The sequence below is a fragment of the Phascolarctos cinereus genome, unplaced genomic scaffold (assembly GCF_003287225.1).
Source record: "Phascolarctos cinereus isolate Bilbo 61053 unplaced genomic scaffold, phaCin_HiC Scaffold_4;HRSCAF=312, whole genome shotgun sequence".
NCBI classification, from domain to species: Eukaryota; Metazoa; Chordata; class Mammalia; order Diprotodontia; family Phascolarctidae; genus Phascolarctos; species Phascolarctos cinereus.
Window position 1 is genome coordinate 658,002,163 of NW_027555847.1, and position 22,167 is coordinate 658,024,329.

Consider the following 22,167-nt stretch of genomic DNA (forward strand, 5'->3'; position numbering starts at 1 on the left):
TTGGTTGGTTGTTGTCTTTTGTTCTTGAAGAGGACCAAAATGACATCACTCGACTGTGGCTGATCAGACTGATATGAGCTCGGAAAGTTCTATCACAGTTTGGGCACAATATAGTCCACGCGAACATTTGGGGCGGATTCTCTAAATTTGCACATCCTGGCCTTTCTTTTGAGCTACTTCAATTCTGCTTTGCTCATAGAGCACAGCACCTTCTCTCATGAGGGCACGCCATGCAGGGCAGTCCTGTGCCAGTGTCTCCCATGTCATACAATCAATTCAAAGTTCTTAAGAGAGACCTTGAGGGTGTCCTTGTATTGGTTCTTCTGACCACCATGCGAATGCTTCTTTACTAAATGCTTTGCTCTCTATATCCCAATTTGAGGTCATGCCTCAACCTTATTATTATTATCATTATTTGTAATAAGCCACAAGTTTTACTGCAATGTGGCCAGTTTTGTAGGGGTGGAGAGTTTGTTCTCAAAAAACAATGTTCCATTTAAGTCTCTTAGAAATTGCCATTATAACATTATTCAAAATATCTTTAGTGCTGCAAGACTCACGTGGTAAACACTTACCACCTACTCTTGTACATTCAATGGAAAATAAAAAGGCATTAACAACTACTTCATTTAGGAAGATATGAAGATGACAGGAATGAACACTGAAGTACCATAGGTACTATAATAATTTGATGACAGTTATGACAACTTAATTGGCATTCCTTTTTGAAGTGTACAACCTTATTACATAAAAGTGCTTTCAATGCATAGTTATGCATATATGTGTGCATGTATATGCATGTGGGTACATGTGTGTGCATATACACACATGTATATCTATATATATGTACATACACATGCTCCCACATCACAATAGGAGTGTTAAAGGCAGGTTAGGTGTACAAAGCACAAGAACGTCAGGAACTGCAATCAAGTGCAACTCTAAGTAATATTGAATGAAGTTTAGCATCTGACCAGTGGATCATACTTTCAAGGCATTCGATTAACTTAATCAAATTAAGCTATTTGTGTTGACTATTATATTTATCTTAGTTCTGCAAGGGATTTATATAATGCCATTTATTTTGGCTTGGGTTCTACATATAACTACCAGGGTGAAACAGTCTAATGGCAATCACTGGTAGGCTGCTTAAATTACTGACTTCTGCTTTATGTTTTCTGGGAAGGTATGGTAACAAACAAAAACCTAACACTATTCCAACTGATGGAGCTGCAAAAATGGAAACTGCTTCTAGATGGGACTTCACTGTCATTTTATAAAGGCTTTCCTTCAAGTGAAACTAGTACATTGCCTCCCAGTTTCTCTCTGAAAGCTGAATGATCCTTAATATCATCCGATCCATTTACTTGCCACTCGTGTTTAATACCTGTAAATTTCTTTTTAATGGCATCTTGAGAACTATCATACATCATCTTCCTTTTTAAAGGTACATATTCAAGAGCCCAGAATATAAAAACTAGGTCTTCTTTCTTAGACTCTTTTGTCTCATATGCAGCATCATACAAAGCATATCATTCAGAGGTAACAACTTCACAAAAGATGTGTAGGGGTCCTCTACAATATCACCAATGTCACCCACCAAGATCTGCTTTGCTTCCTCTACAATTATTTGGTTTTTGTCATCACATAAACAGAAGAGAACTTCTTTCTTTCTTTCTTTCTTTCTTTCTTTCTTTCTTTCTTTCTTTCTTTCTTTCTTTCTTTCTTTCTTTCTTTCTCTCTCTCTCTCTCTCTCTTCTCTCTCTCTCTCTCTCTCTCTCTCCTTCCTTCCTTCCTTCCTTCCTTCCTTCCTTCCTTCCTTCCTTCCTTCCTTCTTTCTTTCTTTCTTTCTTTCTTTCTTCTTTCTTTCTTTCTTTCTTTCTTTCTTTCTTTCTTTCTTTCTTTCTTTCTTTCTTTCTTTCTTTCTTTCTTTCTTTCTTTCTTTCTTTCTTTCTTTTTCCTCTTGTGTAGAAGATTTTCCTTACTTTCATGTCATTAAAAACTTTGATTATTTCATCATTCACAGTTACCTGCAACGGTAAAGGCTGTGGGGGCGGATCCTCACTCAGTGGCACTAGAGGAGGAGGAGAGGAGAAAGGTCAACCTTATTATATTACCGAATATAACATCAACAATCGTCTTTGTCATTTGTTTTGATGAACTTGAAAAAATTGAAAAAAAAATAAGGAGAACACAATATTTTAGGTCAACTGTAGTAATGTGCCTTGTTATTGATTAACAGCTACAAAATTGAAATCTGGGAACCAATATTATGTTAATAATTAATAATAACAGAATAACACAAGTAGAATATGTTTTCAACTTGTGCAGAAACACAGAAGGGGCAGTTGTGGAAGCATATTAACAAAATCACCATTTGAGAACTGTTTGCTTATATCCCTTGATCATTGATCTGTTGGGGAATGGCTATGCAAGACTAATACCATTCCCCAATACATAAGTGCTCAAAGGATGTAAACAAAGGTTTTTTTGTGTTTGTTTTTGTTTTGCTTTTTGTTGAGGCATTTGGGGTTAAGTGACTTGGCCAGGGTCACGCAGCTACTAAGTGTGAGGTGTCTGAGGCCAGAATTGTTTGTTTGTTTTTAAAGGCAGTTGGGGGTAAGTGACTTGCCCAAGGTCACACAGCTAGTAAGTCTGAGGCCAGATTTGAACTCAGGTCCTCCTGACTCCAAGCTGCCCAGCTAGGTGGTGCAGTGGATAGAGCTCCAGCCTTTGAGTCAGGAGGACCTGAGTTCAAATCCGAACTCAGACACTTGACACTTACTAGCTGTGTGACCCTGGGCAAGTCACTTAACCCCAACTGCCACATCAAAAAGAAAAAAAAGGAAAAAAAGAACTGCAAAGTATTCACAACCATGTGAAAAATGCTGCAAATCATTAATAATAAGAGAAATGCAAATCTCAGAAGTTTTATGTCACATCCTGCAAATTGACAAAAGATATCCCTAAAATAGCAATAGTTGATAATATTATAATAAAAATGCTACTACTACTAATAAAATAACAATAATAGTTTTGGAGAGGTTGTGGAAGGATAGGCACACTAATACTTGGTTGGTGGAGCTGTGAAATGGTACAACCATTTGGGAAAACAATCTGGAATTGTACAAAGTGACTAAAATTTTTTTACTCTTTTAATCAGAGATTCCATTACTAAATTTATACCGCAAAGAAGCTATTGATAAGAAAGAAATCCCTATATACTTCGAAGTATTTATAACAATACTTTTTTGTAATAGCTAAGAATTGGAAACAAAGTAGATGCTCATTAGTTGGGGAATGACTAAACAAACTGGTACATGAATGTAAGGGAATATTACTGTGCTGTAAGAAATGATGAATGTGATGAATACAGAGAAGCATGGAAAGATCTACATGAACTGATGCAGAGTAAAGTAAGTAAAGCTAAGAAAACAATATACACAGTAACTACAACAATGTAAATGAGAAGAACCATGACACACCAAAAAAATCAACAGTAAAGGTAACAGAATTATAAGGGTCCAGAAGGACTTGAATTGAAGAGATATGAGAAGACAACCCCAACCTAACCCTTCATGGAGGTGGGAGGTCCATAGGTGTTACATATTGCACGTTTTCAGACTTTTTCAATGTTTTGATCAGTTGTGCTGATTTGTTTTCCTCTCTGAAAAATACTACTTGTCATATGGGATGACTCTTTAGGAGAGGGAGGAAGAAGGGATATTTGGGATAACGGTGGTGATTTAAGAAACTAAAAGCGTTAATACTTATTTTAAAAATAATGCATTAAACATTAAAATTACTTAAAAACCCTCCTCTTTGGTTTCTTTAGAAATATTTAGAAATAATATTTCTTCACCTTGAAACTGCTTCTAGACTTTTCCTTTTAGGAAACTGGGAAGAATCATGATTGGGGCCCTCCTCTGAAACAGAGTAAGGGGAATAAACAAGCTTTGCTTTTGTCTAGATTGGACCACTGCCTTCCCACCCCTCTAAAGTGATCATCAAATTCAAAGTCAAGATATTGATCATAGGAAGGTGGACACTGTGGTTCTGTTGTGTTCTGACCCACCCAACATCTTCAGAGCATCAGCGCTGACTGGCTGCACCCAATTCCAGTCTATTCAAAATATTCAAGATACTGCAAATGACACACTAGGATCCAATATCTATATAATTTGATTATCCATGCAACTTGTTCAGAAGCCTACTGGAGGGCACAGGTAGCCTACACTGTGAGAACACTGACCTCTCGACCCCAGAGATGGATCCTGAAAATTTGACTTTCAAGAGTTTCTAACCCTGGAAAAGCAGTAAGCTCAGTTGAGACAGAAGCTCAGCAAAAAGACAAGTATATTCTCACTAGTTAAGTCAGATAGAAGATGTGCCTCAGGAGTAACTGACAGGATTCAGCTCACCAGTCCAGGAATGATTTAGGAAGATTGTTTCATTTGTGATGGAAAACTTCAGAAATCATGCTTTTAAAAGAAGGATGGGTCAATGATATCAGCAACAGCCCATCTATATCACACATAGGGGCAGCTAGATGGGACAGTGGATAGAGTGCTGGGCCTGGAGTCAGGAAAACTTGACTTCAAAGCTGGTCTTAGACGCTTACTACCTGTGTGACCCTGGGTGAGTCATTTGTCTCAGTATTCTCAATTGTAAAATAGGGATAATAATAGCGCCTACCTTCTAGGGATGTTGTGAGGATGAAATGAAATGTCAATTGTAAAGTGTTTAGCACAGTGCCTAGCCCATAGAAGGTACTATATAAATGTTAGCTCTTCATTATTATTACTTATAATGATGCTACAGAAGAAGAAGAGAAAAATGCAAATATGGAAGAAGATCTATGTTTTTTTAAAATTAAATTAAGTTTTCAGGCTCTCATTTTCTCCCTCTCCTATTCCCTACCCCCTTTCTCTTGTTCTTGAGAGAGCAAGAAAAACAAAACTCATTACAAACATATATGGTCAAGCAAAACAAATTCCTGCACTGACCATGTCCAAAAAATTGTCTCCGTCTGCACTCTGAGTCCATCAGTCCTCTATCTGAAAGTGAGTAGCATGTTTCATCATAAGCCTTCTGGAATTGTGGTTGGTCATAGTGTCGATCAGCATTCTTAAGCTTTCAAAGTTATTTATCTTTATAATGCTGTTGTTGTTGCATAAATTGTTATTCTGGTTCTGTTCACTTCACTTTGCTTCAGTTCACAGAAATCTTCCCATGTTTCTTTTTTTCTGAAACAATACCCTTCCTTATTTCTTAGAGAATAATAGAGTCACCTATCTTTGAACAATAGACCTGAAATGGATTAGTATGCCACTTTGGCAGTTCAAGATGCCCTGGATCGTCTCTGTTAGGAAACTCTTTCTCCTCTTTCCTCTGTGGGCTCTGAAAATGGAGTTTCTGGAATAAACTGTTGTCAAAGGTCACTCAGAAGTGCTGAGAATGACCAGCTGAAGATGAGGGACAAGTCAAGGGGAGGTTTTACAGGGTTACCAGGGCAGAGAACACTAAGGAATTTTAACTCTGTACCTTTCAAGTCCAATTTCAGGCAGGGAATGCATTTAAAATCATAACAAAAGTGTGTTTTTCTTTTGCATCATGAAGTTAAGAAGGTAATGAGAATCACCCCACCAGGAGAAGGGTGCAAAATGTGAACCAATTTGTAATAAATTTATGAAATATTATGCAACAATGACATGACATTTTTTTTTTTAATTTTGAGGCAGTTGGGGTTAAGTGACTTGCCCAGGGTCACACAGCTAGAAAGTGTCAAGTGTTTGGTCTGAGGCCGGATTTGAATTCAGGTCCTCCTGATTTCAGGGCCAGGGCTCTAACCACTGCACTACCTAACTGACCCTGTGATATGACATTTTTAAACTCTCATTTCAACAGAGTTAGAAATCTGTGCCAAAGCGCTGGGAGCCAGGATTCCAAATGGGTTTGTCTGCTTATTCACCTGTTTTTCCCTGAAGCATGAATTTTCTTATCCATTAGACTCACTAATGCTAATTAAGTCAGCACAAATCAGATAATCAGTTTTTATTACACTCAGAGTGTGACATACCCCACCAGCAGGCTGGGGAATGGGTCCTTCATAATTCATCTAGTAGTATTTATACATTACCTGAAACAAAAGGGAGGAAAAGGTGGCTGCTTATTAAAGAGAAGCCAGTTGTGCAAAGGAAGTAAAGTATGCTTGTTAAGGAAAATATATATATTGGCCACAGAAGAGAGATCAGGAATACAGAATTGCTAGTATTGCTAGTTTTACAAAGTCAAAGAGAACTACCTATCAGTAGGGGGTCATTGCAGAAATTCTGAAATCTTCCTTTTTTTAAAATGTAATTAAGGTTTTTGTTTTGTTTTGTTTTTTGGTAACAGAGGAGGAAAGAAGACACTGAAGGAAACCAGCTGTTGTAGATGGTCCTGTTGTTCATGCAGAGGTCATAACACCCTGCATAAATAGTAAATACAGAATAAAATGGGGCCAGTTATGTCCTCCCAACAATTCGCTTTCATCATCCCTTTCCAGTGCCCATATGGAGTTAGTGCTGTTATGGAACACAAAACAATTTATTCATTTTATCAGGTAAGTTTTTAGATGAAGTTTTACTAAGCTTGTTGGGCATTTTATTTTATTATTTTTTTCTATTAACAAGCATTTATTTTTCTCTCCCTTTTCCTTTCCTCTCTCTACAATAAGATAAAAAGGGAAAACAAACCCCTTGTAACAAATATGTACAATCAAGTAAAACAACTTCCCACATGGGTGAGCTTGAAAAATATGAGCTTTTTATTCATCGCCTCTTTTAGGAAATGGATCACATTCTTCATCATCAGTCTTCTAGAATCATGGCTGGTCATTGTATGAATCAGTTCTGAAGTTTTTCAAAGTGGTTATTGATGTTCTATTAGAAATTGTCCTCCTGGTTCCATTCCCTTCATTCTATATCAGTCCACACAAGTCTTTCCAGATTTCTCTGAAACCATTTCCTTCATAATTTCTTCACTTGGAGATCCCTTTGGGTGTAGGACTGGTTGGTTGGCTTTTGAGGAGCCTTCCACCTTTCAAACTCTGATTCTTAGCGTATGGAATTTATTACACACTTAAAGGAAAAGAAAGTAAGTAATATAAAGCAGAGATTCACAGCTCCAAGTATAATCAGTCCTCTTTTTGTGTTCTGCTGTGTGTTATGGGAATGTACTCTTTTTGGTGTTTCAATTCAGAACAAAAAATAAAATTTCTTTCAAAAAAGGAAAATTTAAAGAATTCTGTGATTGAAGAGCCTGCCTAAGCAAGTACTACACCTGGAATGCACTCCTCCCTCAGAATCTTTGTTGCTCTAAATCCTTGGCTTCCTTCAATGCTTAACTCAAGCATCACTTCCTCTGCAAAGTCTTCCATATTAATTCCAGTTACTCATGCTCTCTCTCCCTCTCAGTTCACTTAAACTGTATTTATTTGCAATTAATGTGTATAACATGAGTTGACCAGCCCCACTGTCTGAGGGCCAAGTCTATTACATTTTATTCTTTACCCTCCCCTCCAGTAAGGGTTCTCTAGTATCCCGAGGAAGTTGGAGAGTTTCCTTTCTTTTGACATGGGTTCAAGCTCCCATCAATTGTGTTCTCTCCATTTTTAGGGTCTTGGTAACTAGCACCCCAGTTCCATTTAACCACTTAACATCAGATTCATTTTAATGAAGGAATATTTACTTCAATGGTGTTGTACAAACATGTGAACATTTTCCCTCAGTACTTGCCCGTCATAATCCCCCTGCAACATATTGGTTTCTGTGGTGGGGAGGAGGATTAGGCTCTCCTGCACAGCATCAGTTCCACCAAATCCAAGTCCATAGACCGCTAGGCTGGTGTCTTGGACCTTTTGTTGGCTGGCTGCAAAACCCAGCTTGGATTCTTGTGGCTTGAACTTCTGGATTGGAGATTCTGTTTTCTGTACCTAGAACTGAAAAAGATACATGAAAGAGTATTAAAACCTCAAACTCATTTCTCAGGGATACACGGCCAAAGGGGTTGGGTAAATGGCCTTGGACCTTCCCTACTTACCACATGCTTGGAAAGAATTTGTTCTTCTTTAGATTCAAATGCACACTATGGGAGAGGGGAAAGGATAGGCTGGGTTCAGTCAGGTGGTTTTAAAGGTGGAAACAGTTCCAGCTAAGTGGCCAGTGAAAATGGCTCTCCTGAATCATGTGGTAGGCCAATGCAGAATAAACACACCTGTGCCAGGTGTCCTGACTCCTAGAAGCAGGTCTCTAGCATCTTCTAAGTGTGTGATACCACTTTAGGTGGTCTCAGCATGTGCCAAACTTCTATCACACATGTAAGGGTGTGGCTTGTTTTGACTTCATCAAAGTTGAAAGTTGTGGAGAGATAACAAAATATAAAAGTAAGGACCTTCTTAGTGTAAGTGAAGCATCCCACACCGTGGATCTGAGGCTTGGAGTAGTTCAATTGCATATGAAAAAAGGCAGGAGAGATATCTTTCCTCAAAACACATACCATCTCAATACTTCTGTTCCCTTCTACTCATTTGAATATGACCCCAACAGGAATCTGGGAAAGTGTAACTGGCTGGCCACCACATGTAAAAAGACCCTCAAGGAAGGAACCCAGCTCTGAACCAAGAAGGACTTCCTAACAGAAGAAGGCTATACTTCTTCCACCTCCTGTTTAGGAAATGACAAATCTTACAACATAGGTTCTGAGGGAGTAGGAAGGGAGAGGTCAATTGTAGATTAAGGACTGCTGCTTTGCTGAAAGAGTGTAAGTAACACTCTAGCTGAAAAGAATACTATACCATCTAGCAGAGCCTGAGGCTGGAAGGGGTGGAGACTTCAGTTGCTTGTCAAAGAGTTAGCTCAGGAAATTCAGTGGACTAATCTACATACCAGAGATGTTGCACCCTGTGAGAAGGCAGCCAAGTTGATCTCCTCCTCCCCATCAATGATCCAGCAGAAACACTATGCCCATTGAGGATCAGGCCCAGCTGACCAGTGGAGTGAATCACACATCAATGACATTGATGGCCCACAGTGAACTTCATAAAGACTCTCTCTAGAATGAAAGGACTTCATGTCTCTGCAATTCTAGAGCTGTGAGTTTGAGGGATAATGATTTGTAACTACTACTGTTGCTATGGAATTTGAGTAATATCTTTTCATAAAGAGCTCATTGAGTCTACTGGCGGATTATTAATGAGAAGCACTCAGATGGGGGCTCATTAGTTAAAGCATTAGAAGGATAGAAAACCCTGAATAACCTCTAGAATGCAAGGCAGTAGCTGTCCTTCTGGGTACCCAATCTGCCATTGTGAATGTTAGTGGGGGAGTGAGCCCACTGGACATTCTACAAATGTTATATCTCCCTTGACTAAAATGGAAATTCCTCAAGGGCAGAGACTGTTTCATCTATGCCTTTGAATCTCTATTGTTCAGCACATTGCAGACACATAGTATGCATTAATTAATGGTTGTTGAGTTGAATGGAATTCAAGTGTCTCTTGGAGTCTGATGGGTCAGAAGCATCTCTAGAGGCCAAAAAGAATGCACCTTGGAGCAGAGAGTTGGTTTGATATTACCCAACAGGCAGCCATGATCACCTGGGCTCTTTTTAAAAAGTTTATTTATTATTTTTAGTTTTCGACTTTCACTTACATAAGCTTTTGAGTTTTAAATTTTCTCCCCCTTTCTCCCTACCTCCCTCACCAAGACAGTATGCAATCTGATGTAGACTCTACATATACATTCCTAGGAAATATATTTTCACATTAGTCATGTTGTAAAGAAGAATTAGAACCAATAGGAGGAACCATATGAAAGAAGAAACAAAACAAAACAAAAGAAAAAAAAAGAGCAAATAGTATTCTTCGATCTGCATTCAAACTCCATAGTTCTTTCTCTGGATATGGATAACATTTTCCATCATGAGGCTTTTGGAGATGTCTTAGATCCTTGCATTACTGAGAAGAGTTAAGTCTATCTATCAAAGTTAATCATTGTATAATGTGGCTGTTACCTGGTTCTGCTGGTTCTGCTCATTTCACTCATCATCGGTCCATACAAGTCTTTCCAGGTTTTTCTGAAGTCTGCTTGCTCATCATTTCTTATAGCACAATAATATTCTGTTACAGGCCGAAGTCCATATACATTCTCATTAAACATATTTTTACATTAGTCTTGTTGTAAAGAAGAATTAGAATGAATAGGAGGAACCACATGGAAGAAGAAACAAAGCAAAAAAAAAAAGAGAGAGAGAGAGAGGGAGAGAGCAAATAGTATGCTTCACTCTGCATTCAGACTCCACAGTTCTTTCTCTGGATGTGGGTAGCATTTTTTTTTAAGTTAGGCAATGGGGTTAAGTGACTTGCCCAGTGTCACATAACTAGTAAGTGTTATGTGTCTGAGGCCAGATTTGAATGCAGGTCCTCCTGAATCGAGGGCCAGTGCTCTATCCACTGCACCACCTAGCTGCTCCATGGGTAGCATTTTTGATCATGAGTCTTTTGGAGTTGTCTTAGATCCTTGTGTTGCTGAGAAGAGCTAAATCTATCAAAGTCAGTCATCACACAATGTGGCTGGTACTGTGTACAATGTTCTCCTGGTTCTGCTCACTTCCCTCAGCATCAGGTCATGTGAGTCCTTCCAGATTTTTCTGAAGTCTGCCTGTTCACTGTTTCTTTCTTTGAGGCAATTGGAGTTAAGTGACTTGCCCAGGGTCACACAGTTAGTGAGTGTTGTGTGTCTGAGGCTGGATTTGAACTCAGGTCCTCCTGACTCCAGGGCCAGTGCTCTATCCACTGTGCCACCTAGCTGCCCCTTCTCATCATTTCTTATAGGATAATAGTATTCCATTACATTCATATACCACAACTTGTTCAGCCATTCCCCAACTGATGGGCATCCCCTCAATTTCCAGTTCTTTGCCACCACAGAATGAGGTGCTATAAATATTTTTGTACTTGTGGGTCCTTTTCCCATTTGTATAATCTCTTTGGGATACAGCCCTAGAAGTGCTATTGCTGGGTCAAAGGGTATGCACATTTTTATAGCCCTTTGGGCATAGCTCCAAATTGCTCTCCAAAATGGTTGGATCAGTTCACAACTCTACCAACAATGCATTAGTCTTCCAATTTTCCCTACACCTTCTCCAACATTTATCATTTTCCTGTTTTGTCATGTTGGCCAATTTGATAGGTGTGATATGGTACCCCAGAGTTGTTTTGATTTGCATTTCTCTAATCAATAGTGATTTAGAGCATTTTTTCATATGACTATAGATAGCTTTAATTTTTTCATCTGAAAACTATCTGTTCATATCCTTTGACCATTTATCAATTGGGGAATGACTTGTATTCTTATAAATTTGAATTAGTTCTCTACATATTTTAGAAATGAGTCCCTTATCAGAGACCTTGTTTGTACATATACATTCTTTTTTTTCAGTAAACATTTCTGTTTAATATACATAAGAACCAAATTGCACATAATAAATTTAGATTTTTCTTCACTAAATACATATACTCCAAGCCAAGCAGGTCAACCTCAATTTGAAAATCTCTTACATTACTTTCAGAATGTGGAAAAATGCATGCAATTATATAAAAACATTCAATTAATAAGTTTTAGAATCTCGGCTAATCAGGTGCTTTCCATACAACAGTTCAGCATTTTAAAAGTGTTCAATTAAAATTCAAGCATGCCACCTTATTCAGTTCTTTCCTAGAAATTAACATAACTTAGCACAAACTTTTAAACAAAATGTTGAAAAATACTAAAGGAAGTCTTCCATAAACCTAACACATTATACTTCAATTTATGATTGTTTCTCATGCCTTAGATTATTAGTCTCTGTTGCTTTCTTTGTTCTTGGATTGAAGATTAAAAAAAAGTTTCTGATTAGATTTTCCAAATTACAGTGCAATCACTTTCTTTAAGGGTTTTTAAAAATGATTTGTTTTTATGAATAAATGCTTTTCAGATTATGGTTCATCCCTATCATATGTTAATCCTTCACTAATTTTTTGTCCCTAACTACCTTGTTTCAGTTTTCCTGTTAATAAAGTTCCAATAATTCAAAAAAATTTTAATAGTATTTAAACAGATGTTTAATGATTTTTAAAAAAAATTATATATCATAGATATTTAACACATATTATAATGGCCATTTCCACTGGTTGGCTGGTGGTTTTTCCACTAAAGGCTCCCACGGTTTCCATGTCAACATTTTTCTTGCCAGTGATAATTCATTTTCAGCCTGTAGAATCACCTCTTCTAGCTGGCCAACTTGAAGCTTATCCCCTAGTTTCTGAAGATCTGTTTCCTCTTTTACCATATTCAGCCTTTCATTTGTAGTCTGGCATAAAGTCAAGAGCATCAAGAATCTTCGAATATGATACTCTTAGCCGCTCCGTGGGGTCTCACACACTGCCAGTCCAATGAGACCTGTGGTCTTCTTCAGCACCCTGGCCAGGAGAGCAAAGCAGCAGGCGTCTGTCGCGCAGCGCTCTGGGAGGAGGCTCAGACCCGCTGAATCCACTACCGAGAATCTCGAGCCTGCGGTCGCCCGTAGCAACCGAGCTTCCGTTTTCCTATTTCGTCCCGTTGGCCGATCTGATAGGTGTGATGTGGTACCTCAGAGTTGTTTTGATGTGCACTTCTCTAATCAATAGTGATTTAGGGCATTTTTTCATATGACTATAGATAGCTTTAATTTCTTCATCTGAAAACTGCCTGTTCACGTCCTTTGACCTCTTATCAATTGTGGAATGACTTGTATTCTTATAAATTTGATTAAGTTCTCTATATATTTTAGATATGAGGCCTTTATCAGGGACACTGATTACAAAATTCTTTCCTAATTTTCTGCTTCCCTCCCAATCTTGGTTCCACTGGTTTTGTTTGTGCAAAAACTTTTCAATGTAATCAAAATTATCCATTTTGCATTTCATAAGTTCTGTATCTCTTGTTTAGTCATAAATTCTTCTATTCTCCATAAATCTGACAGATAAACTATTCCTTGCTGTCCCAGTTTGCTTACAGTATCAGCCTTTGTGTCTAAATCATGTACTTAGTTTTACTTTATTTGGGGATATTGTGTAAGATGTTGGTCTGTGCCTGGTTTCTGCCATACTATTTTCCAGTTTCCCCAGCAATTTTTGTCAAATAGTGAGTTCTTTTCCCAGAAGCTTGGTTCTTTGGGTTTATCAAACAGCAGATTATTATAATTATTGACTACTGTGTCTTGTGCACTTAGCCTATTCCAGTGATCCCCCACTTTATTTCTTAACCAGTACCAAGTAGTTTTGATGAATGCTGCTTTACAATACAATTTAAGATCTGGTATGGCTAGGCCACCTTCTCTAGCATTTCTTTTCATTAATTCCCTTGATATTCTGGACTTTTTGTTTTTCCAGATGAATTTTGTTATTATTTTTCTAGCTCTGTAAGATAATTTTTTGTTAGTTTGATTGCTATGGCACTGAATAAATAAATTAATTTAGTTAGAATTATCATTTTTATTATATTAACTCAGCCTACCCACAAGCAACTGATGTTTTTCCAATTATTTAGATCTGACTTTATTTGTGTGAAAAGTGTTTTGTAATTGTGTTTATATAGTTCCTGGGTTTGTTTTGGCAGGTAGACTCCCAAATATTTTATAATGTCTGCGGTAACTTAAATGGAATTTCTCTTTCTATCTCTTGTTGGGCTTTGTTAGTAATATATAGAAATGCTGATGATTTATGGGAGTTTATTTTATATCTTGCAACTTTGCTAAAGTTGTTTATTATTTCAAGCAGTTTTTTACTTGATTCTCTACTATTGTCTAAGTATATCATCATATCTGCAAAGAGTGATAGCTTAGTTTCTTCTTTGCCTATTCTAATTTCTTCAATTTCTTTTTCATCTCTTATTGCTAAAGCTAGCATTTCTAGTACCATATTGAATAACAGTGATGTTAATGGACATCCTTGTTTCACTCCCGATCTTATTGGAAATGCTTCTAGCTTATCCCTATTACATAAAATGCTTGCTGATGGTTTTAAGTAGATGCTATTTATCATTTTAAAGAAGACTCCATTTATTTCTATGCTTGCTAGTGTTTTTAATAGGAATGGGTGTTGTATTTTGTCAAAAGCTTTTTCTGTATCTATTGAGATAATCGTATGGTTTCTGTTAGTTTTGTTGTTGATATGATTAATTATGCTGACAGTTTTTCTAATATTGAACCAGCCCTGCATTCCTAGTATAAATTCTACCTGGTCATAATATATTATTCTTGTGATGTTGCTGTAATCTTTTTGCTAATATTCTGTTTAAATTTTTTGCATCTAGGGACAGCTAGGTGGCACAGTGGATAGAGCACTGGCCCTGGAGTCAGGAGGACCTGAGTTCAAATCTGGCCTCAGACACATAACACTCACTAGCTGTGTGACTCTGGGCAAGTCACCGAAGCCCAATCGCCTCACCAAAAAAAAAATTTTTTTTTCATCATTAGGGAAATTGGTCTATGCTTTTCTCTGTTTTGACTCTGTTTTAGGTATCATATTTGTATCATAAAAAGAATTTGGTAGGACTTCTTTTTTCACAAATAGTCTATATAGTATTGGACTTAATTGTTCTTTAAATGTTTGATAGAATTTGCTTGTAAATCCATCTGACCCTGGAGATTTTTCCCTAGGGAGTTCATTGATGGCTTGTTCAATTCCTTTTTCTGAGATGGGGTTATCTAAGTATTTTACTTCCTCTTCTGTTAATCTGAAAAATTTATATTTTTGTAAGTATCCAACCTTTTCACTAAGATTGTCAAACTTATTGGCATACAGTTGGGTAAAATAGCTCCTAATTATTGTTTTAATTTCCTCTTCATTGGTGGTGAATTCACCCTTTTCATTTTTGACACTGGTAACTTGGTTTTCTTTCTTTTTTAAAAACTCAAATTAACCAAAGATTTATCTATTTTATTGGTTTTTTCATAAAACCAACTCTTAGTTTTATTTATTAGTTCAATAGTTTTCTTAATTTCAACTTTATTAATCTCTCCTTTGGTTTTCAGCATTTGTAATTTGGTATTTAATTGGGGATTTTTAATTTGTTCTTTTTCTAGCTTTTTTAGTTGCATGCCCAATTCACTGATCTCGTCTTTCTCTGTTTTATTCATGTAAGCATTTAGAGACATAAAACTTCCCCTAAGAACCACTTTTGCTGCATCCCATAAGTTTTGGTCTGTTGTCTCATTATTGTCATTCTCTTTTATGAAGTTATTGATTGTTTCTGTGATTTGTTGTTTGACCCACTCATTTTTTAGGATTAGATTATTTAGTTTCCAATTAATTTTTAGTCTATCTTTCCATGGCCCTTTATTGCATGTACTTTTTATTGAATATGATCTGAAAAGGATGCATGTAATATTCTGCCTTTCTGCATTGGATTATGAGGTTTTTATGCCCTAGTACATGGTCAGTTTTTATGTAGGTGCCATGTACCACTGAGAAAAAGGTATATTCCTTTCTATACCAACTCAATTTTCTCCAGAGGTCTACCATATCTAACTTTCCTAAAATTCTATTCACCTCCTTAACTTCTTTCTTGTTTATTTTGTGGTTAGATGTATCTAGTTCAGAGAGGGGGAGGTTCAGGTCCCCCACTAGTATAGTTTTGTTGTCTATTTCTTCCTGTAATTCCCTTAACTTCTCCTCCAAGAATTTAAATGCTATACCGCTTGGTGTATATTTGTTTAGTAATGATATTACTTCGCTGTCTATGGTGCCTTTCAGCAGGATATAGTTTCCTTCCTTATCTCTTTTAATTATATCTATTTTCACTTTTGCTTTTTCTGAAATCAGGATTGCTACCTCTGCTTTTTTTTTTTTTTTACTTCAGCTGAAGCATAATATATTCTACTCTAGCCTTTTACCTTTATCCTATGTGTATCCCTCTTGTAAATGGCCTATTGTAGGATTATGGTTTTTAATCCATTCTGCTATTCATTTCCATTTTATGGGAGAGTTCATCCCATTCACCTTCACACAGATTACTATCTGTGTCTTTCTCTTCATCCTATTTCTCCCCCTCTCTATTTATGCTTTTCTTTCTCCTTTCTCCCTTTCCCCTCCTCAAGAGTTTTGCTTTTAACCACTGCCTCCCTCAATCTTCCCTCCCTTCTCTCACTCCTCTCCCTTTTCTTTCCCTTTTCCCTTACTAATTCTTCCCTCCCTTCTAACCACCGCTCCCTTTTCTTTCCCCTTTCTCCTCCTGCTGCCTGTAGGGCAAGTTAGATTTCTATACCTGAGTATGTTATTCCATCCTTAAGCCAAATGTGATGAGAGTAAGGTTCAAACAATGCTTATCTTCCTCCCTTCTTTCCCTCTACTGTAATGTTTTTGTGCCTCTTTGTGTGATGTAATTTACCCTTTTCTGTCTCCTCCTTTCCTCTTCTCCCATTACAATCCCTTTTCACTATTTATTTAGTCGTTTATTTATTTATTTGTTTGTTTGTTTATTTATTTTTTGCAAGGCAATTGGGGTTAAGTGACTTGCCCAGGGTCACACAACTAGTAAGTGTCAAGTGTTTGGTCTGAGGCCGGATTTGAACTTAGGTCCTCCTGATTTCAGGGCCAGTGTTCTATCCACTGTGCCACCTAGCTGCCCCCCCTTTTCGCTCCTTAATTAGGTTTTTTATCATGACTTTAAAGTCAATTTATACCCACACCCTCTGACTACGTATATCCCTTCCAAATGTTGTAATAAAGATATAGTTCTTAAGAGTTACAAGTATCATCTTCTCATGTAGGGATGTAAACAGTTTGCCCTTATTGAATAACGTTTTTTTTTCTTTCTTGTTTACCTTTTTATGCCTCTCTTGAGTCTCATATTTGAAGATGAAATTTTCCAGTGAGCTTTGGTCTTTTCATCAGGAAGGTCTGGAAGTCCCGTATTTCATTGAATGTCCATCTCCTTGCCTGAAAGATTATGCTCAATTTTGCTGAGTAGTTGATCCTTGGTTGTAATCCAAGCTCCTTTGCCTTATGTAATATCATACTCCAATCTCTCTGATATTTTAATGTAGAAGCTGCAAGGTCCTGTGTAATCCTGACTGTGGTTCCATGATATTTAAATTGTTTCTTTCTGGCTGCTTGCAGTATTTTCTCCTTGACCTGATAATTCTGGAATTTGGCTATAATATTCCTTGGCATTTTCAATTTGCGATCTCTTTCAGGAAGTGATTGGTGGATTCTTTTGATGTCTATTTTACCCTCTGGTTCTAGGACCTCGGGGCAGTTTTCCTTGATGATTTCTTGGAAGATGCTGTACAGGCTCTTTCTTCATCATGGCTTTCAGGTCAACCAATAATTCTTAAATTATCTCTGCTGGATCTATTTTCCAAGTTAGTTGTTTTCCAATGAGGTGTTTTACAGTTTCTTTGATTTTTTCATTCTTTTGATTTTGTTTAACAGATTCTTGCTCTCTCATAGAGTCATTAGCTTCCACTTGCCCAATTCTAATTTTTAATGAATTGTTTTCTTCAGTTAGCTTTTGTACCTCCTTTTCCATTTGCCCAATTCCACTTTTTAAGGAGTTGTTTTCTTCAGTGTACTTTTTTTCCATTTGGCCAATTGTATTTTTTAAGGACTTGTTTTCTACAGTCAATTTTTGTTCTTCCTTTTCTAAGCTATTGACTCTCTCTTGCATACCTCTCATTTCCTTTCCCAATTTTTCTTCTACCTCTCTTATTTGACTTTTTAAATCCTTCTTGAGCTCTTCCAAGAAGGCTTTTTGGGCTTGAGAACAGTTCATATTACCCTTTGAGGTTTCAGATGTGGGTAAATTTTTTTTAATTCTTTTTTTAATAAACAATTTTTTAAACATATGTTCTTAAAACTTTGGGTTACAAATTTTCTCCCTTCCTCACTCCCCACCCACCCTCATTGAAAAGCAAGCAACTTGATACAGGTTATAGTTGTATAGTCATGCAAAACACTTCCATAGTAGTCATATTGTGAAAAACTAAGTATATTTCCCTTCATCCTATCCTATCTCCCATTTATTCTATTCTCTCTTTTGATCCTGTCCCTCCTCAGAAGTGTTTGCTTCTGATTACCCTCTCCCCCAATCTGCCCTCCCCTCTATCATCCCCCTGCTCTCTTGTCCCCTTCCCCCCTATTTCTGTAGGGTAAGATAGATTTCCATACCCAGTTATACGTGTTATTCCCTCCTTAAGCCAGATCTTATCAGAATAAGATTCACTCATTCCCTCTCACCTTCCCCCCTCCACTGTAAAAGCCTTTTCTTGTCTGTTTCATGTGAGATAATTTACCCCATTCTACCTCTCCCTTTCTCCTTCTCCCAGTATAATCCTCTCTCACCCCTCAATTTTATTTTCCAGATATCACCGCTTCATCTTCAACTCACCCTGTGCCCTCTATCTATCTATCTATCTATCTATCTATCTATCTATCTATCTATCCATATAATTGTTTTCCCTCCCACTACCCTAACACTGACAAAGGACTCATGAGTTACAAATACCATCTTTCCATGCAGGAATGTAAACAGTTCAACCTTAATAAGTCTCTTATGATTTCTCTTTCCTGTTTATCTCTTCATGTTTCACTTGAGTCTTGTATTTGAAAGTCAAATTTTCTATTCAGCTCTGGCCTTTTCCTCAAGAATGCTTAAAGTCCCCTATTTCACTGAATGACCATTTTTTCCCCTGAAGGATGATACTGAGTTTTGCTGGGTAGGTGATTCTTGGTTGTAATCCTATCTCCTTTGCCCTCTGGAATATTATATTCCATGCCCTCTGGTCCCCTAATGTAGAAGCTGCTAATCTTGTGTCATCCTGATTGTGTTTCCACAATACTTGAATTGTTTCTTTCTGGCTGCTTGCAATATTTTCTCCTTGAACTGGGAACTCTGGAATTCGGCTGCAATATTCTTAGGAGTTTTCCTTGGGGGATCTCTTTCAGGAGGTGATCAGTGGATTCTTTCAATTTCTATTTTTCCCTCTGGTTCTAAAATATTAAGGCAGTTTTCCTTGATAATTTCTTGAAAGATGATGTCTAGGCTCTTTTTTTTTTGATTTTGGCTTTCAGATAGTCCAATAATTTTAAAATTCTCTCTCCTGGATTTATTTTCTAGGTCAGTTGTTTTTCCAACAAGATATTTCACATTCTCTTCTATTTTTTCATTCTTTTGGATTAGTTTTACAGTGCCTTAATTTCTCATAAAGTCACTAGCTTCCAATTGCGCCGTTCTAATTTTTAAGGAAGTGTTTTCTTCAGTAAGCTTTTGGACTTCCTTTTCCATTTGGCCAATTTTGCTTTTTAGGGCATTCTTTTCCTCATTGGCTTTTTGGACCTCTTTTGCCATTTGGGTTAGGCTATTTTTTTAAGGTATTATTTTCTTCAGTATTTTTTTGGGTCTCCTTTAGCAAACCATTGACTTGTTTTTCATGATTTTCTTGCATCACTCTCAGTTTTTCCTCTACTTCTTTTACTTACTTCTCAAAATCCTTTTTGAGCTCTACCATGGCCTGGGACTAATTCATATTTTTCTTGGAGGCTTTGGATGTAGGAGCTTTGGCTTTGTTGTCTTCTTCTGGTTGCATATTTTGATCTTCTTTTTCACCAAAGTAAGATAATATAGTCTGACTCTTTTTGCGCTACTTGCTCATGATCCTGACCAATTACTTGAGTTTTAAACTCTCTGTTAAGGTAGGGGTCTGTTTCCAATGTGGAGAATGTACTGTTCCAAGCTTCAGGGGTTTTGTGCAGCTGCTTTCAGAAATACTTCTAGGGACCTGTAAATTTTCAGTTCTTCCAAAGTGCTGTGATGAAGGGTGAGTGCTCTGGTCTGTGAGTGACCACAAGCACTCTTTTCTTTCTTAGAACTGTGAGGAGGATTTTCTCTCTACCACCACTACAAGCTTCACTGCACCAGTGCTCCTCCTAGCCCCAGGACTGCCACCCAGAACTGTGACCCAGATCCAAGCATGGGCAAAGCAAGAGAATCCTTCCTCAACAAAGAGAGCTCTGCAATGCCCCTCTGATCAACCACTCAGTTCCCCCTCAGTCTGTGGGCCGGAAGCTCAGGAAGCAGCTGCCGCCTTGGGGCCGAGCTCAGTGACTGGAGCTGAGACCACCGTTCTTCTCTCTCACTGCAGACACAGACTTTTCCCACTGATCTTCTAAGTTGTCTTTGGCATTCATGGGTTGAAAAGTCTGGAAACCATTGCAGCTGCCTGTGATTCAGTCCTGTAAGCCTGCTCCAGGTTTGCTGCAGCCTGCGCGCCACATTGAACTGCGTTCCTCTCCCATCCTGGTGCGATATACCTTAGTGATCAACCATCCAGGTTGTCTTGGGCTGGAAATTTGTTTCACTCTATCTTTTTGTGGGTTCTGCTGCTTTAGAATTTGTTTAGAGCCATGTTTTATAGGTATTTGGAGGGGTTTGGGGGAGAGCTCAAGCAAGTCACTGCTTTTACTCTGCCATCTTGGCTCTACCCCTCCAGATGTGGGTAAATTGGCAATATTGTCCTCTTCTGAATTTGTGTTTTGATCTTCCCTGTCCCCATAATAAGACTCTATGGTCTTCGTTTTTCTTTGTTGCTTTTTGCTCATGGTGTTTGCCGTTTTCCTGGCTTTTAAAGTTGATCTCTGCTTCTGGGGCACAGGGGCACTGTCCCGACCTTCTTGTGCTGGGGGCTAGGGGCCCGGTGACTGGCTTTGTGTGCTGGGTCCTCAGGTTCTGGCAGATGGAGGCTGTAAAGGCTGTAGCTTACCTAGTGCTAAGCTGGAGCTGGTGGCGGTGGCTGGTGTGTGAAGAGGCCAGGTGGGATTTTTCTGCATTTCTCCAGGGTTACACCGAAGCTCAAGGGGTGGGGTGTAGGAGTGGGGGTGGTCTGGCTGCTGGAAGTCACCTCCTCACCTGGGGCTATGCTAGAGCATGGGTAGGCTCAGCTGCTGGTGGACACTTGTCTACTGCACAATTAATGGTTCTCTGTGCTGGGGTCTGCCAGTTCCCCTGGCTGTGCGGGGGTGGGGGGGGAGGTGGAGAGGGTCATGGTGTTGACACTTGCCTGCTTCACTGTTCCAGTATTTTTCCTGGGGCGGTATTTTCTGAGTTTTTCAAGGTCAATAAGAGAGAGTGAGAGCAACTTACTGCTGACTCTACCATCTTGGTTCCTGGAAGTGATCACCTTGGTTCTTAAGAGAGGCAATATGGCAGAGTGGATGGAGTGCTGGCTGGACTTGGATTCAGGTAAGATATGGATTCAAATCCTGCCTCTGTCAAAACCTTACTAGCTGTGCAATCATGAGCAAGTCACTTAACTATTCTATGAGCCTCCGTTGTTATTAGATTGATGCCCAATAGTACTTCAAAGGGGATAATACATTAAAGAAATTTACAAACCTTAAGATGAAAAACAACAGCATTATTTTCAGGGAGTACTTCCTCCAGCTCACCTACTGTTTTGTCATGGCTAACCAGATGCAACTCCGATGCACGTACGCCCCTCCTCCCCCCTTCCACCTCACCAGGGGCAGCTTTGACTCAAAGCCAGAGTGCCTGGGTTCAGGGGCTATCACCTGATGGACCCTGCCCCTAGGTTCCAATCTGCAGGTTTGCAGGCAGGAAGAGATTGGCCATTGCTTTCTCTGGGATCTGCTCCTCCCCACACATCCAAGGGAGCTCAGGGGCAAGTCAGTGCTTTTCCGTTTCCACCTCTACAATCTTCCCATAGCCTTACCTGCCTGGGCCTGAGTCTGGAAGTCCCCTCTGAGTTGCGTCGTGCTGCCTCTGCAACCTAGAACCTGGCCACAGCAGAGTTATGTAAGTATTCTTGGTGGCTAGAGGAGAGGGGGCACAAGGGAGGAAAGCTGGGATGGGGGGGATGAGCTGGGAGTTCACTCCCAAGCCCAAACTCCGGGTTTCTCAAGGGCAAAATTCAATGCATTTTAGGGATATCTGTTATGACTTTGCTGTTTGCGAGTGACTGAGTTTATTTCCCATTACTCTGTAGCTAAAGTGAGATTCTGGAGCTTTGGTTGGGGCTAGGAGCCAGGGGTCTGTAGCAGGGACCTTCTCCTATCCTAGCCTTCTCAGAGCAGTAACACAGCAATCTGGC

General features: G+C 38.6%; 1 protein-coding gene and 1 pseudogene across 1 annotated transcript; both read right to left on the reverse strand.

Moving 5' to 3' along the window:
* Positions 1 to 1,274: 1,274 nt before the first annotated feature.
* LOC110214261 (cofilin-2-like) lies at positions 1,275 to 9,631 on the reverse strand. Its single transcript, XM_020995084.1, is given in 6 exon segments — positions 1,275 to 1,534; positions 1,537 to 1,706; positions 1,981 to 2,074; positions 4,805 to 4,815; positions 7,779 to 7,975; positions 9,617 to 9,631. Coding segments are annotated over 6 exon segments (747 nt in total).
* A 2,558-nt stretch (positions 9,632 to 12,189) lies between these two features.
* LOC110214260 (NADH dehydrogenase [ubiquinone] 1 alpha subcomplex subunit 5 pseudogene) lies at positions 12,190 to 20,887 on the reverse strand (annotated as a pseudogene).
* Between the last annotated feature and the right edge of the window lie 1,280 nt (positions 20,888 to 22,167).